The sequence below is a fragment of the Quercus lobata genome, chromosome 8 (genome assembly GCF_001633185.2).
Source record: "Quercus lobata isolate SW786 chromosome 8, ValleyOak3.0 Primary Assembly, whole genome shotgun sequence".
Classification (NCBI taxonomy): Eukaryota; Viridiplantae; Streptophyta; class Magnoliopsida; order Fagales; family Fagaceae; genus Quercus; species Quercus lobata.
Window position 1 is genome coordinate 18,167,217 of NC_044911.1, and position 18,140 is coordinate 18,185,356.

Consider the following 18,140-nt stretch of genomic DNA (forward strand, 5'->3'; position numbering starts at 1 on the left):
ATCTGCAAATGAAACTCTTATTTATTTATTTTTGTGAGGCAAGCTCTTCTCAGATTAGGTATTTACGATGTATACTTATTTGTTTTGAGGCCGTACGGGTATGAGCATTAATCTGGGCAAGTCTGAAATAATGCCTGTGGGAGATACAACACATTGAGGGGCTGGCAAATGATCTTGGGTGTTGAATTACATCGCTTCCCATGAAGTATTTGGGATTACCTTTAGGAGCTCCCTTTAAGGAGAAATTGAATTGGGATCCCATTCTTGAATGTGCTGAGGTTGGGTGGATGGAAAAGACTTCATCTGTGTTGCAGACAACATACCTTATTAGATTGAATTTCTTATGTAGTTGGATTATTTTAGGAATCCATTTTATTTTGAGTTCAAATAAGGATTGGATTAGATAAGGATTCTTCCTAAAAAAAAAAAAAGATTCGATAAGGATCAGTATTTTATAAGGATCAGTATTTTAGATTGTTATCAGTCGAATGTTTTATGGACATGATCTTTTATCTGTGGAAGCTTTATAAAAAGGCTTTAGGCAGTTAATTTAATGAGCAGAAGATTGATTAATGGAGTTTCAAATGGGAGATTTTCCAAATTGTTGGTGTTGATTCTTGACGGCTTAGGTGTTGATGTGTAAGTGTTCTTGCTTGGTGCTATTTCCAGCAATGGGTGCTGATTTTTAGGGTTACCTTTTAAATTTCTTGTTCTTTTATTTCCCTCTTGATTATCCTGCATCAATCTGTCAAAAGGAGGTCGCTTCACCCTCATCCAGAGTATGCTTCCTAGTCTTCTACTTATTTTTTCATCTCTTTTTCCAATACTAGTGGGTGTAGCAAATAGAATGGATAGACTTCACAGAGACTTCCTTTGGGTGGTATGGGTGGCGAATTCAAATTTCATTTAGTAAATTGGAATAATTGTTGTAGTCCAATTCGCCTTGGTGGTTTGGGAATTAAGAAGGTAGTATTCTTTAATCAGGCTTTGTTGGGAAGTTGTTGTGGTGTTATGGGCGTGAAGAGATGGCTTTGTGGAGGTGGGTCATAGAGTTAAAGTATGGATCCCCTAATGAGTTTTGGTGCTTGGTGTAGGTTTGGGGATTGTATGGAGCGGGTTTATGGAAGCCTATTAGAAGAGGATGGGATAGTTTTGTGAGCTTTGTTAGATATGATGTTGGGGATGGCACAAAATTTTGATTTTGGCATGGCCTATGGCAGGGGTAGTCTATACCTGGAAGGAGAGGTTTCCTGAATTGTATCTTTTAGCTTGGGATAGTGAGACTGCTGTGACAGATTCAGACATGAGCAGATGTATTAGCATCCTGTGTTCCTTCTGGCAGCACAAATTTTGGAAGTAGTGAATGTGACACAGTGCTCAGAAGTAATTGGGAGTTTCTCATCACTGCTTTCTTCATGTCTATGCAAACTTTGTGATGTGCAATAGTCTATATGGGTGGTGAAAACTGGATTTTTGCAGTTGATTTTAAGTAGCTGGTCCTTGAGTTTTGTTGAACTTTCTCTTTGTTTGTCATACATTTATGATTATATGTTTGCCTTGAAAGTTGCCTCTCTGGTTCTTCCCCCTTATTGACTTTATGATCTTGCAATTGAGTATTGATTATTGATTATACTTTTTTTTTTTTTTTTTTTATGTATCGAATTGCTTACACTGTCTTGATTTTTTTTTCTAGGCAACAGCTATCGGGATATACTGCACTGTGACAAGAAACCCTTTTATCTCAAAGGCCGGGAAGAAGATTCAAGTATTATGGATGCTTACATCATTCATTCTGTGCGTGCAATTACTTGAACTTTCTTGATAGATTTTTGGTGTATGTTATTTTCATAGAATGATTGAATGAAGAGTATATTATGCAGCTGAATCATGTATTGAAAACCAGAGATCTTGTGACAAAGAATGATACAAAATTGGCAAAGCATCCGGAAAGTGCTGACAATGAAATGCTTAATGGTGATAGTTTCCTTGATCATGGATTCACTCGTCCTAAGGTAGTCTTAGTTGTTTTCTTGTGATTTTTTATCAACTTATACTAAATAGACTTGGACTTTGTTCTTCATTTTTTGTTTTTTGTTTGTTTTTACTTTTAAATTGGTTCCCTGGCATACACATAAGAGCTTTGAACCTAATATAGTAATTATTAAATGGTTCTCAATATGTAGACTTGGTTTATCATATGAGTTTATAATTCTTTCCTGTTCCCATAGATCTTTTGACCACTTATCATTTTCGTCATTGAAATATTGTGTTGATAGTAGTGGTAAAAAGTGCTGTTATGTTCCTGACTTTAGTTGATAGACATCATTTGATGAGAGCACCCCTCCTTGTCTTGTGATAAAATTGATCTAGGCTTTTTTAATCTGTCGAAAATAGCTAGTGATAGAAATTATTTTTAGTGGAAACTTTTTTTTTTTATTCCTTTTGGAATTCAATGGGTAGTTCCAAAGAAAGTGGTAGATGTCTACTGTAGTTGGCAAGGGTTGTTTGGTTAGTGTAAATAGAGCTTCATTTAGAAGGTTGCTCCACTTTTTGAAAGTTTCTAAAATACGTGTTTGATGCATCAAACATTTCAAACTTTCAAAACTGTAATTTTCAATTTTGGAAGCTGATACATCAATAAATAGTAAGGAGGAAGGCTTGAAAATGTGCTTTTAAGCAAAGTCAGTTGACCTCCTTTTGAGAGATACAACTTCTTCCATCTTGCCAACCGTTGTTCAATCTTCTCCAATACTGGATTCCAAATAGATATGGACTTGTAAGAAGCCCCTAACGGCATGCCTAGGTAGGGTATGGGAATACTCCCTACCTTGCAACCTAGAATATCTGCCAATGCATGCTCACCAGCCACCTCCCATATTAGAACTAACTTGCTCTTACTCACGTTAACCCTCAAGCTTGTCATTGCTTGAAAGCACAACAATAACATCCGGATATGGAGAATCTGTTTAGCTACAAATTTCCAAAAGAGTATAGTGTCATCTGTAAACAAAAGATGAAAAATACATACTCTACCACCCACTCCATCTGCCCTAAAGCCTCCTATAAGACCAAGCTCCCTCCCTTCTTTTGAGTATCTTGTTGAACTCCTCCATCATCAATAAGAAAAGCATTGGGGATGGTGGATTCCCTTACCTTAGACCCCTTAAACTACTAAAAAACCTAGCTGGAGACCCATTAATAAGAACCAAGAATTGAACTGTGGAAATGCAAGTTCTAGTCCATTCTCGCAATCTATCACCAAAACTCATCCTCCCTAGCAAGTAAATAAGGGCCTCACAGTTCACATGATTTTACTTCTTTTCAATATCTAACTTACATATAACACTCGAAATTTTACTTCTCATACAGTTGTCAACACATTTATTCGCAATAAGGACCGAATCTAGAATCTGTCTTCCACTCACAAATGCATTATGAGACTATGAAACAATCATAACTAATACTATCTCAGTCTCAGACAATATGCCAACACCTTAGCCAATATCTTGTGGGGGTGGTTTGGGTGATGAGTCCAAGTTTCATTTGGTGGGTTGGGATAAGGTGTGCGCTCTAATGGCTAATGGTGGTTTAGGGGTAAGGAAGATTACTACCATCAACAAAACCTTATTAGGGAAATGGTTATGGTGGTTGCCTTGAAATTTGGGGAAGAATTGGGGGTGGGGGGGTGGGGGATGGGTTTCTAAGATGAATAGGGGTCCTCATGGTTGTGGTCTTCAGAGGAGTATTAGGATGGGCTGTGAAAGTTTAGTACATTCGGTTTGAGGCTGGATTGGGGAATAGGGTGTGATTTTGGCAGGATTGTTGGTGTGGTGACCAACCTCATACAGAGCTCTTTTTTGGTATTGTATGAGAATTCTACTAATTGGGAGGCTTCAATGGCATCTTTATTGGTGAGGCAGCAAGGGGGGAGAGGAGTTGGGATGTGAGGTTCCATCATGATTTTAATGATTGGGAGATGGAATTGGTGGCAGCTTTTCTTCTTCTCTTGGAGTCTCATATTCCTAGTGAGGGTTGGGATTGTGTGAGGTGGAAGTTGATGAAAAGGAGGGAATTCGATATTCAGTCTTTTTTATAATGTGTTGAGTGGACCTTTTTCTTTCATCTTTCCTTGGAAAGGTATTTGGGGCGTCAAGGCCCCTAGGTAGGTCTATTTTTTTTTTGTCAGGAAAATAGCATAGGGGAAGAAAAAGTCCATTATGAAAACTTCTTAACTAGAAAGAGGGGGTGCCCTTGGGGATTTTGCACTTCCCTCATTAATTCAATCACTTTCTTTAAGAATGGGCTATTTTGCCTCTGAGTAAAGACTTCTTGATTTAAGTCCAACAACATTCCAATTTGTCCCATCATTTTGGGATACTTCTCGGATCGCCCAAGACTAGCATTGAGGGGCATTAGGAGGTATTTCATTTGCAAGCTCCATTATTTCTTTTATCAGATGCTCACTAGTGACAATTTGAGAATTTTTTTAATAATTATTTTGTAATGATTATATATATGTATAAATTTTAAAATTATTATTATTATTTTTTTAAATTATGGATTGATGTTGTATGTGCCATTGTAATGGGAAATCATTAGACCATCTTTTGATTCATTGTGCGGTAGCTTATCAGTTGTGGGGCTTTGTTCTTAGATCATTTGGGGTTACATGGGTTCTATAAGAGAGAGTGCTCGACCTTTTGATGGAGTGGAGGAATTGGTTGGGGAAACACTCGTTTGACATTTGGAATGTTACACCTTTGATGTGGTGTATTTGGAGGGAGAGCAACAACTGTACGTTTGAGGATATAGAGTGTTCAAGGATGTGGATAGCTTGGGGGATCATCTCCTTGCCTCGTTCGTAGGCCCTTTATTTGATTGGTCTCCACTCGGGGACCCTTATCTAGTGACTCCCTCCTGATGTTTATTGATTCTCTTCTTTCTTGTACACAGTTTTGAGTTGTCATTGTACTTGTTTGGCTGCTTCGTGTTCTTTTTGCATGAAATAGTCTTTCAATAAAACTTTTTCTTACTTATATTAAAAAAAAAAGGAATAAAAAAGAAGCTGATACATCTTGAATAACAATGAAGCATGAGCTGGTTTTGCCTTGAATGTTTGGAATGAGCCTTCTAGTATATGCTATGAATATAAGCTACAAAGCTCAGAAATGGCAAAACACGGTTGCATACGCGCCTCAAGATTTTTTTTGGGGGTTCTGATATGGTCAAGACACCTCAAAGACAAAGTCAAAACATGGTTTGCCAAAAAAATTGGAAAAAAAAAAAAAAAAAATCAAAGCCTCAAATCTCTATATGCAATCTTCTTTCTCTCATTCCATCTGCACTCCCACCATTTAAAACAGCCAAATAGGCACTAATTGAAGCTCATTGGCACTTCTACAAGCTCATGAATGATCTCTTTTGTCCTCATCTGGTACATGGTCATCCAAAGCGTGGAAAGGATGGATCTGTTGCTTCCTCTGTTGCTCATCGGTGCTTCTATAAGCCCATTGATTATCTCCTTTTGTCGTTCTGGCTTGAAATGAACACGAGTTCTTATACGTGGTTATTATGGCATCTTCTTGCTGTTTCTTCACTTTAAATTATTTTTTATTTCCTTTCAGTTTACTTTCTTGTTGCCCAGTTTTATTTTACTTTTTGAGACTTCCATTGACAGAAACAAATGGCATAAAACCAGAAAGAAAGTGTACTGATGAAATAGTAACAAATAAAAATAGAAAAAGAAATGAAAACTGTATTTAGTATCTAATTGGTGGTCCTTATTCTTTTTACCAATACAATTCATCATATTTATTTTCTTTTTCAACTTTATACATTTGGCCCCAAAGAATGTTGTTGCCTTGTTGTGCCCTTGTTTTTCAAGAATTGTTGTGTCACTATGTCTTGTGATGTGTTGGGTTCATGTCCATGATTCATAGAATATAAGTGTAAATAAAATGATAGACCAGTTGTGGGATACTAAGTGTATAAGTTATAGTTGCTTGTGTGACTTAACAAGTAAATAACTTCACAATTTTTAGAAAAAAATTAGCATACCAAAATGTCTATGTATACTTCTTTCTATCAGATTATACCTATGTTATTTTTCTTTTTGGTAATTAATTATACCTGTTTAATTGTATCCCACATATTTTCAACAATGGTGCTATATTCGATCCGTATGATGTATATTGTATCTATATGTGTACTTCACAGCCTAAACTTCAGTTTTGAAGAAGATTGAACTCTACAAATTCAAAATTTAATTTTACAACAGAAGTAAAAGTACCAGAGTCATTTAAAAATTGATCTTCTGTAGTTTCATCATAATTTATCTTAAGCCTTTGGATTGAAAGTTTAAATTTGTGATGTTTTCCATTTGAGAATTATCAGTTTCTATACATTGAATTGATTCATCACATTTGCGTCTTTGATATTGGATCAATTAACTTTTAAGAAGCAGCTGAGTAGCACTTGTTCATAATTGTGTTTATAAATTATAATTCTGCTGCACTATATTTAGTACACTTGTCTGTTGGTCATATAGGGCTTTCCTTCCTTCATTTTCGAAAACTAGTGTGTGAAACTGTGGCTGTTATATATGATTATAGAAATTCTATCATGAAGGACCCAATGTGGCTTCATCACTTGTAACTTGTCTCCTTTATTGGGAACCAGAATAAGTCTTCTACGAAGAGGTAGAAGTCCTTGAGATTGGTTTGTTCTGTGACTGTTATGTTTCTTTTCCCAATCGTTTTATTTCGTATATTACAGTGTGCTTGCTTAATCAACAAGGTCTGTTTTTTTTTATGTGCACCAGGTTTTGATCCTCTTACCGCTTAGACGCATTGCGCTTCGTGTTGTTCAAAGGTTAATTCAACTAACCCCTTCAGCCTACAAGGTATTCCATCATATGTCCTCTCTTTAGCTTGATCTGATCTTTTGCTGTGGTAGATAAGCTGGGTCATACATGGCATTCATGTTTATAACTTTATATATTCTCTTTCCATTAGGAGTTGTCATACTTGTATATGTCTTGTCTTGTATTTGGTCCACCAAATGGGACTTGGAGTCATGTTTCTAAACCATCATTTTGCACCTTTTCACACACACACACACACACACACACACACAAAACCCTTAGTGATCCTTCCATTTGAGCTTTGAAACCTCTTTTGGGACTTATTGTCCTTTATTTTATAGGTAATGTTTTGGGAATTTCTTCTATTGGAAGAATGGTCAACGTTTGTTATTGGGTAATGATGGGACTTAAGTATTGTCACTAAATCCTTTTGGTCCCCTTTAGATGATGACCTCCAAAATCCTAAGTAATGTTGAAGATTGAACGTGAAACCTTGCATTGTTATGAGCTTTAGCACCTTTTAAAGCCCACTAGTTTCCAATTTCCAACACTTTTCTAGCGTTTATTGGTACAAAAGAAGCTATGGCAGTTTATCAGAATTTTTTTTCCCATGTACTGAAGCATATTAAAGACATATATGATGTTTATGAGTGAGCTTTATAGTGGACCAAAAGTAAAAAAATCCTTTATAATTGGATCTTTACGTGGAGAACTTAGATCCTTGTCAAGGTTTAAGGAAAAATGGAAATACAATCTTTATCTTTGTCTAGTTTGTTTACCAGCTTCTTGGAAATTCTTTTTGATAACTTCAGGACATTATAGATGAATAACCATGCACTTATTTATTCAATTCCTTTAAATTTTTTAGTACCATTAATGAAATTTTACTGAAAAGGATGAACACCACAGTACACAAGATGTGTACTTAGATGTCCATTCCTTCATATTCTTGGATCATTAACAAAGTTGAAATGATAGTATATGGGAGATATTTTCAGCTATTTCAAAACAAGGTAATATAATTATATTCTAAAAATTGATTGGATTTCTAATGCAAAACTTTGTAATAGTTGTGGAAATGGATTGTTATCCAAAGCTCTTGCTATCTCATACTTTTAGATAGCTAAGGATAATTTTTGGTACACAAAATTATATATGGTCACTCTTCAGAAATATTAGTGGTTCATACAGTAAAGTGAGTGCAATACTTTATGAATTTTTTTAAAGTAGTACTTCACATTAGTGCAACTTTTATGATAATTTGTGGCCATTACTAGATTATAGCTTTACAGAAATGTCTATCTTAATATTGAGTTATTTGTGCTTTCTTATTACTTCCTGCAACATAAATTTATGGCATTATTTATCAAATATTTATATGATAAAAGTTTTAGAGGTTTCTTTTGTCTTTGGTAAATAAAACACAGTTTATAAATGTTTTCTTTCCATATTGGTTAATACTATCCTTTTGGTTTTCAGGTTAATGTTGATCACATTGACCGTTTCTTGAAAGAATTTGGAACTCAAGAGGTTGAAGACGATGAGGATGAGTTATCTCAACAAACCCAGGGTAACTCAAAAGCTAAGAAGTCTTCAAAGCCTTCCGACTTTCTAGAACTTTTTGGTGGAAAGAGGGATGAAGAGGATCATTTCATGTTTGGAATTAAGTTTACTAGGTAAGATTTCTTTAGTTTATAGTGATGACCCAACAAGTCCATCAAATTAACATTCTCAGTTGTGTTGACATAATAATTGCGCTTCATCTAATTTTGTTATACACTGAGAAGATAAATGAGTTTTTTAGATGTGAGGCTAAAACTATGATAAATCTAGGAGTCATTGAGAAAGATATGTAGTCATGAGATTGGATCTCACTCTGTAGATTGCAAAACGTGCTCTGTACACAAATTATGGTTTTATGAACATGAATTACAAGGCACTTTGAGGGTTTTTCCTAGAATTTATGGTAGACTAGTGTGCATCTATAGAGTCTTTATGTTTGAACCTAGGTTTTCATAAAATCTACTCCAAGCACCGGATTTTGGGGGAGGGGGGGGGGTTACATGATATGTGATATACCCGTCCGTTGATTGATTATTTTCTCACCCTTTGCTTTTTTGATATGTAATGTTTGAACCTCGGACCAGCCAATGAGCTCTAGCTCAAGTGGTACTTATTCCTTCCACAATAATGCCATGGGTTATGGGGAGTGTGTGTGTAACTTACCAATTTGAGAATATTTTAATCTAGGACCTACCATAATGCCACCCCACCATTTATTGCTTGAGAATTTATCTATAGAATTGTGTTGTCCACTATTTATAGTTCTTTCCAATCGGGTGGATGGATGATTAATCAACCTAGTGTTGTGGATTCCAAGTGCTGAATTTCCGTGGAATGTGACTATGCTTTTACAGTATCATTGTAATGGAGTATGCTGTAGGTAGGACTGTAGGAGCATCTAAAACTTTATTTTGCTGCTCAATGATTTTTGTTGCCTGTATCTACTCTTGTGATTTAAGAAACACTTGATTGGCTACGAAGAAAAACAGATAATGCTCGTTTTTTGTTGTAGTACATATTATTCTACCAGGAATTTAGCTATTGTCATTTGATCAAATTTCATCAGATTTTCAATCTTTTAAAAGATTTCTGTTCTTGTGATTGCTTGATTAAAAAATTTTATTGTTAGTTGCCGTCATTGTATATTTAAGCATAAATGGAGTGAGTGTAGATGTGCCTGCTGGCTCATTTTCTTACTTTCTGTTTTTTATTTTTATTTTTATTTTTTCCAATTTTTTGTAGGAAGAGCATAAAGTTGTACAGTGATTTCTATTCCTCAGATGTGATTGTTGCTTCTCCAGTTCGTTTGATTGCTGTAAGCATTTATTCTTTTGATTTGTTTTTCTGATTTTTCTAATTATTATCGTGAAGACTGTTATAGCTTTTATATATTATATTCATTCTTTAGCACCATGCAAAACATTTATTGTGTCCAATACACCAGGAACTTTTCTAAAAATACAAATTTACATCCCTATTTTGTCTTGATACACAACAAATAGTTTAATCATGAAAGAAGAGAACTTAACTCAGTGCAAAGGGTATATGGTGCTGCCTTGGATCTGTTTTATAAGACCTTATTGGAACCTTTGTGTTGGTTTATTGGCTTTAAACATCTAGTGATGCAAGAGCACGGTGAAACATTAGTATGTTCTATGCTTCTGTTGAGGCTCTGTTACTTGTATAGGAAAATCCTGTTATTAGGTGCTAACTCAAGAAAATCCCAAGTTGAATATTATGCTGTGTTTTGGAATTTCATGATAGATAGTGTTGGGTCATTATCCAAGAATCATGTTCTGGGAAATCTTTAGTTTGGTGAGACCCTTTGAACATTAACTCTTTATGCCTGTTCTCATGGCTCAGCTTAATGGCTCAATTTCTGCAAGGCTGGTCCTGCAAAGAATACAGATTTTAAATTAAGTTCTTCTAGTGTCTTTTATTTGTGAAGGGGATGAAGTTGCAATACCTTTGAGTGTCATATAATTTTCTTCTTTGAATTTGGAATTTCGCTCCTCATTTCAATTGCCTCTTTTTTAAATGAAAAAAAAGAAAAAAAGAAAAAAAAGGGTAAATTAAGCAAATTTCACTCTTCAGTTTTCTTGGTGTCTGTAGAAGTGTTTGTCTACTTACACTCTAGCTTAAAAGATCCTCTTTGACTTTAAGCTCAGTGGAAGGCTAGCAATTATTTTCAAGTACTATGTTCACAACTCTCTCTTTTGTGCATCAAGATAGGAGAACATGATAACTCGTTCTCTTTTTCCCCCCTTCTCTTTTGGGCAATATTATAATGAGTTGCGATCCTTCCTTGACAGACTGTAGTATTTAAGGCTTTTTATTCTTGTCTTCTCTGGGAATATACATGGCTTCAGAATTGCACCTTGTTTACTTAATGTCCAAGGTATAAAAGAGCCTCTGAGGAAATCTCTAGCCAAAAGTTGCTGGCATTATTACTTCCAACACTCTTCCCCTACCCACATCCCTCCCCTTTTTTCTAAGTGATGGGTACTGATAAATTACCGATTAGCCTAAATGCTTAAGCTATTAGGAAATGACGAATTTAATTATTTAAACATAATTTAAACACTTCCCTTAATAAATGGGCTGAACATATGGGACTTTTTAAGTAGAGTGGAGATAGGGTTTGAACTTGGGACCACTTATTTTGATACCATGATAAATTACAATTGTCCCAAAATTTTAAGCTGTTAAGAAATGATGAATTTAATCACCTAACTATAATTCTAATTGGTATATTTCAGTAATTTAGTTTGAAGACATGAATCCTAGTTCATTTCAAAATGTAAGCATATGGAAACAGAAGATTCCATCATGATGAAAAATGTCTCTCCTTACTGATATGTTATCATTTTGTCAAGTCATCCAGCATGTTTTTTTTGATCGGTAATAAGACTTTTTATTGAAAAAATTGAATATCATTTTCACGATAGTGAACACTATGAACAAGAAACAGATACAAAAATCAAGAACTAAAGGAACTAGAGGCTAAAAAATCAGATAAAGAAATACAATTCGTACACCCCCAAATACGAGCCCAAAGAAACAGAGTACCAAAAAGGAGAGATTTTAGATGATTTAAGGTTCTCTCCTTTTCTTTAAAAGTGCGGGTATTGCGTTCTTGCCAAACTAACCACATTAAACATGCTGGGATCATATTCCAAATGGTCGAATGATGCCTTCCAAACCAAGTCATCCAGCATGTTTGAGGGGCGATGAGAAGAAACATAGTTTTATGTATTATTTTGGCAAGATGTTCACCCTACAGGGATCTTAAACTGTATATATAGTGCAGGTCTATTGTTAGTTGCCTTTTCTACCTGTATAATATTATGTTTGGTTATACTATTGAGATTTTATGGAGAATTTTACCTTTTTTATTTTGGCTAAAAATGCAAGTGACACCAGACTTTTCATGTCAGAAAATTTCGGAGGCTAAAACATTCAAGGAAAAAGATGTAGATTATCTCTCCTCTATAGAGGTAATTTTTGTTTTTTTTCATTTTTCAGGAGTATGTCATTATAATTATTCTCTCACTTAAAAAAAAAAAATTGTGCCTATAGAGTTTACTATGTTGTTAACAGAAAAGGTATTTGCCATGAGCAGGTTCTTATCATTGATCATGCCGATGTCATAGCAATGCAGGTATGTGGTGCAGTGAATTTAATTGCTATAAATATATTTGTTGCAGTTCATATGGTGCAAATTGTCCATTTTGTTTCTTATTCTTTTTATTTTTGATGAAAATTATCCAGAATTGGTCCCATGTGAATACAGTTGTTGAACAATTGAATCACATACCATCAAAGCAGCATGGAACTGATGTTATGCGCATTAGACCATGGTATGTAATACGATTTTCCAAGATAATTTAATCATTGTGTTTGTCCCCTCCCTCCCATTTATTTAAATTTTTACTTTTCTTTTTTATGGTGTGGCTGTGCGGGTTGACTGAGGGAACCTCTAGTGTATGGGATATAAACAAAGTTTCCTCTTGATGTTTTATATATAAAGAAATGCTTAGCTAATCAAAAGATCTTCTGCTTTATATCCTTTCTTGAGTTATAGTGACCCTTTAACTTGTCTTTCATGTTTAGGTGTCTGGATGGATATGCAAAGTTTTACCGGCAATCAATTATTTTGGGCTATTATTCTAACCCAGGTAATAGGGTTTCCTGCTATTCTTAAAAAAGCTTTGATAAGAACATTGCCATCGTTTGTGTGCGTGTATATGTTTTTATTTTTATTTTTTTGTTGGGGGGGGGGGGTGGTTGTGGAGGTGTGAGAAACCATATCATAAATCACCTTGGGTAATCCAGTTGTAATTTTTTCAAATTTGCAAATTATGGTGTGATGTAGATTTTAACTTTCTCAATCCTATTTATATGTATGCATGATCCAGCTAGCCTTTGTCAGGGCAATCCAGAGCTTTTGACCATATTTAACACGAGTACCTTTGACTAATATTTGAAAAATTGATATATTCTAATCTGTATCTGTACTTTCTTGTCCCAGATATCAATGCCTTGTTCAATCGCCATTGCAGTAATTACCAAGGAAAAGTATGTTGATATTCATTTTTACATTTTCTATACTGTCTTCACACCAATGTAGTAACCTACCTCAGAATAGGTGATCATGAACTGCCTGGAGGCTTAAGAAGCTATCACTTCACTTTGGAAGAATGAGAAGAGGGGACTATATCCTTTTCTTCCATTGATTTATTGCCTGAGGGAAAAAGAAACAAATGGGTTGATTAGAGAAGTGCAGTTCATTCTAGGCTAGCCAAAAGTTTTAACTTAACAAGTGAATTTAGTTTAGAGAGAAATTTAAACAATAAGTTTCAAGTACTACATTTTGACACATTTTATCAAGGATTTCACCGAAGGATTTGCTGGGTTCTATTTATTTATTTATTTATTTTTCTTTTTTAGTGTTGATGCAAATTAAGTGTAGTCATGGATCCTCTTAGGTATATGACTCACAAGCCAAGGCTTAGTCAAAGCTATTCTATCTTCTATCTTCTATCTGTGTTTGTACTCTATGTTCACGAGGCATTCCACCATGTCACTCATTTTCTACCTGTCCTATATTTTAATGTTGAGACAATGCTTATTTATAATGTGGTCCTATTTAATATTCATTTTTTGTTGTAATCTCTTTTTATACTATGTTGAGTCATGTTTCTGAGTAAAATATGTTTTTCCTGTTCTGGTTTCTCTGCCCTAAATCACCTATATGCCAATAGCTAATAAAACATTGATCTCTTTTATTTGAGTATTACTAGTATACTCCTATTATGATGAAAACAAAAATGATCTGCTTGCTGTGAATAAAGGTGGACTGGTATATTGCTTCCTATGCAAGCATTTTTTTCTTTTAAACAAAAAAATGTCATGTATAATCTCATCTATTTTAAATTTTATGATATCGATACTGTTTTCAGGTGAAGTTAGTTTGCGAGTATAAAGGCATTCTTCCAAAAGTGATACTTCAAGTACGGCAGGTGTGTTTGCCTCACCGTCCTTTCTGTATGCTTAAATTAGAGCTGGTTTTTTAGTATCTTAAGACATTAAGATGCTCATGTTGTCTTATTTTATTTCATTTCTTGTTTGATATTTCAAGAACTGGGTGAATCAGTGATCATTCTGTCAGCAGAAAAAATTGAGACTGGGTAGATCTAAATTAATGTAAATGGAAGTATTATTTTGATAAGTAATGAAATTTTATTGATACCAAAAAAAATAGTCACCCAAGTGTACAGGATGTATACAAAGGGACATTACAATCAGGCATGCAAAATACAGTGATCAATCATAAATGGACAGTATTGTGTGTTACATCTCTTTGCATTTCTGCTCATTCATCCCCCCAATTTTTAGTACAAAAAACATTTTTATTCCCATAAATTAATTACAAACTGAAGATGACATTAAGCAAACAGTTAAGTACGTGTTTGTGATTAATATATTACAAATCAAATATTTTTACTTTCTTTAAATGGAAGTCATAAGCCTGAATATTGATCCTGATATATATGTTTAAGGCAATGAATGCAAAGGGTGGATCAAACTTTCAAGGATGATAGTTTAATGTGCAATTATGATGGATCTAGTGTATTTTATATGATATTCCATAGGGGATTTTATACACCATAGGTTTTCTTATATTTTGAATTTAACCTTTTTTTTTAATTTTTGGTAAATACATATTCATTGCACTTTACTGCTCTTCTTTCATCATGTTCTTTTTTGCCCCACGACTAGCTCACTTTCTGCCATGTTCCCTAAAAGGCTGGACATCACCTCTAAGCTTAAAAAAAAAAAAAAAACTCAAATGTTTCTAATTATTACCAGTGTTGGTATATCATCTGCATATTCATATTTGTGTCTCCTGTTAGCCATAAATAAATAAATAATTTCATCTCGAATTGTCATCTCCAGTCTTTGTTTATATCTTTGCTATGGGATAATTTTGTCTTTTTCCAATTTGATAATTTGGGTTGGGGGGGGGGGGATGGGAAGAGATGGACAAACACTTATAAAAAATAACATGCACAAAGATAGAGAGATGAGACGGACAATTACGTGCCTTAAGGATTTTCATCTCTAGGCTGACAAAAAAATGGAATAGATTTCTATGGGACAAAAAATGTGGGATTCATTAGGATACGTGGCTGGAATATGCATCCAATTTCTTGTTCCTCTCCCTCCACCTTCCCCTGCATTCAATCCACCTTTTCCTCTCCTCTTCCTCCATCTTCCCCCGTACAAACATAGGGTTAGTTATCAGTTCAAGAATTTTTAAGTCGAAAAGAATGTTTCCCTCTTGGTTGGTTAAATGGATCTTCACCTTCTCTTATACATTCTACCATTATGCATTCTACCTAGTAGGAAATACTAGATGGTTGATTGACTTGGTCTTTTTAATCATCATTATTATAATTCCTTAAAGTCATCATTCCTGCTCATGACATCTGAGATACTAACATAGATGCATTTAACAGGTGCCTGTTTATTTCTTGTGTTTCCAATGTCATCCCTTTATTGCTTTTTTTTTTCTTCCAAAAGTGAGATTAATGTTAAACCTTAGGAAGGAAGATATTTTGGAAAAACATATCATATTTACTTTTGATTAGGACAAACATTTGGGGTACACTTAGAAAGGGGAGATGAAGGTAGTGTTTTTTTTCCTGGACTTATTTTCCCCTCTTCGGTATTATTTCTAGCTGCTGACACTTTTGTTTGAGATGGCTCTTGAGGGGTCAATGCATGGAGCAGGGTAATTTCATGAAATGTTGAAATTGAATTTGGAAATAAAATGTGAAAAATGGTTTTGTTTTCAATGTAATTACTAATTAGGTTGGAAATTGTGTCCTATGTTTTAATCCTTCAATGGTTACTGTGGCTAATAAAAAATGCTGACATAATTCTAATCTTCAGTACATGATTTCCTTTCTTGTTTTAGTAGGATTCTAATCTCATTGATCACTATTTTAAATCCCCTCTCTTACTGTGTAAACATTAAGTTTTATTATGCTCTCTCAACCTTACAGATTTATGAGCGATTTGATGTGGACTCAATAGCAGATGCTGATGATGCTCGTTTTGATTATTTTGTCAAGGTTTGTTTTGAACTTATATCTTGTTGATTTAGTTGTGCAAATGCATCTTGTGAATGGAACATATGATATCACATCTCTTCTTAGGACTCAAAAATTACCATAAAGTTTTAGGCATCTTTACTTGAATTAGAACTTTTGGTCCCCCTTATTTTTTTGATATGTAACAAAAATTGTATTAAAATAAAACATCCCAAATACACCATAGGTGTACTTAGGGAGAAGGCTTTAATTTCAAGGATAGATTGTTCACATCCCTAAAAACTTCTAGCATTTCGTTCTCTCCAAAGACGCCACATGACGCAATGTGGTACCTCCTTCCAAAATGCAATGTTTCTATGCCTACCAAAATAACCCTGCCAAGCTGCAAACGTGGAGTCCAAATAAACAGTAAACCATTGTCCATAACTCGTAAGAGATAGGACAATGAAGAAGAAGATGATCCATTGACTCCCTATACCTTTTTCATGTGCAGCACCAATCCGTTATAATAATGCCTCTCTTTCGGAGATTGTCCGTAGATAAAATCTTCCCTAGAGCAGCAGTCCAAGAAAATAAGGCAAAACCCTAGAGGGGACTTTTGAACGCTGCACCAACTTCCAAGGAAATGAAGTGCCATTAGATGAAGGTCAGGAAAGATAATAACCTCACACCTCAAAACCCCTACTCTTAGCAGGCCTCCAGTGAAGTCTATCCAACTCTCAGTCTTGGACAGGTCTAGAGAATTGAACATACCAATGGGTTGCCCCATTTGAGAGATGTTAACCCCGGCTATTGATATTAATGAAATTTCAAGTCCTGTAAGTCTCTTAGATTAGGTTAAGGCTTTGAACTTTAACTGTCAGTTGCAGCTCAACTTAACCTGGATGTGGAACTTAGCTAGGATGTTCATAAGCTTGAGGCCCACACCCATGACTCATGAGCTTGAATCCCTTTGGGCGAAGATCAACAGCAAAACTTTTGGGTGGGCAGCTGCTGAGTATTGTTAGTGGTGCCACCCATGAGATCTTGGCCATCCGTAAGAATGAGACCATCAGGAACCCTGATAAGCAGATTGGGAGGTTCTGGAATATAAGTTGGTTTACATAGTTTTTGGGGTTGGCAAAGGGTTGTGGATGTTCCTGTGCAGTCAACATGGGGCCATTTTTTTAGTTTATATTATTTATTTATTTAGTTTCTTTGGTTAGATGTTTTTGTATAGGTGACCTTGATGCTATTTGGTCCGGGTATTGGTATTGCAATTCAAAGGGCTTTTTTTTTTTTTTTTTTTGGTGGGATTGAAAGTTATATATTGAAAAGTATATTATATTAATTAATTAATTGTTATGTCTCTGCTCCATATACTAATTTTTCAAAATTATCATATTGTTTTGTCCATATTATATTGTACCCATATATCATATTGTGTCCATGCTTCCTAGAATAATACCATGGCCTGTGTTTGGGCTTTAGATGTGATTCGTCTTAACTAGGCTTGGGTGATGAATGGCAGTTTGTGCTATCCATGGCTGTGTCCCTCTTCTGTAACTGGAATTTCGTTGTCCTTACTTCCACCCATGTCATTTTAGGTTCTGTTTTGCTCGTTCACCTGAATTCACCTATGCATTAATAGGTTTTTGTTAAAATTATTGGACCATCTGAGGATCTCAGACTTATCTTTGGTTTGTGAAAGGGTCAATTTCTTCTTCTCATTCATTCGGCTGCTACTCATCCATTACGTTACATGAGAGTCTTCTGTCTTAAAAAGAAATTCCAGTTGGAAGACTAAAAGTTATCAGGCTATAATTAATAATGACTTTATTTGTGCAGGTGTTCCCAAAGATAAAAGATTCGGTTCAGGTACTTTTATTTTTCTTGAACTTAAAAGAACAATCTAATGTGAAATTTTAAGTGTTTGATATGACTGTCATAAACTGTTCAATGTTTTAAACTTCTGTGGAACTTTCCAATGCAGGGGGGAACTATGCTATTTATCAGTTCTTACTTTGAATTTGTTCGAATTCGAAATTTTTTGAAGTCACAGGAAGCATCTTTCTGTCTGCTTGGGGAGTAAGAAGCTTTGTTTTCTTTTTCATTGC

At 34.9% G+C, this 18,140-nt stretch overlaps 1 protein-coding gene across 2 annotated transcripts in view; it reads left to right on the forward strand.

Moving 5' to 3' along the window:
* The window catches only part of LOC115955885 (U3 small nucleolar RNA-associated protein 25), a 32,695-nt gene that overhangs the window by 12,906 nt on the left and 1,649 nt on the right, over positions 1 to 18,140 (forward strand). For both annotated transcript variants that reach the window (XM_031074279.1, XM_031074278.1), the window contains 14 exons: positions 1,694 to 1,794; positions 1,881 to 2,012; positions 6,821 to 6,901; positions 8,342 to 8,538; positions 9,668 to 9,740; positions 11,863 to 11,922; positions 12,048 to 12,086; positions 12,197 to 12,285; positions 12,539 to 12,603; positions 12,957 to 13,003; positions 13,888 to 13,947; positions 15,997 to 16,065; positions 17,872 to 17,901; positions 18,017 to 18,111. In XM_031074279.1, coding sequence (XP_030930139.1) covers positions 1,694 to 1,794; positions 1,881 to 2,012; positions 6,821 to 6,901; positions 8,342 to 8,538; positions 9,668 to 9,740; positions 11,863 to 11,922; positions 12,048 to 12,086; positions 12,197 to 12,285; positions 12,539 to 12,603; positions 12,957 to 13,003; positions 13,888 to 13,947; positions 15,997 to 16,065; positions 17,872 to 17,901; positions 18,017 to 18,111 — 1,138 coding nt within the window. The remainder of the gene's footprint in view (positions 1 to 1,693; positions 1,795 to 1,880; positions 2,013 to 6,820; positions 6,902 to 8,341; positions 8,539 to 9,667; positions 9,741 to 11,862; positions 11,923 to 12,047; positions 12,087 to 12,196; positions 12,286 to 12,538; positions 12,604 to 12,956; positions 13,004 to 13,887; positions 13,948 to 15,996; positions 16,066 to 17,871; positions 17,902 to 18,016; positions 18,112 to 18,140) is intronic.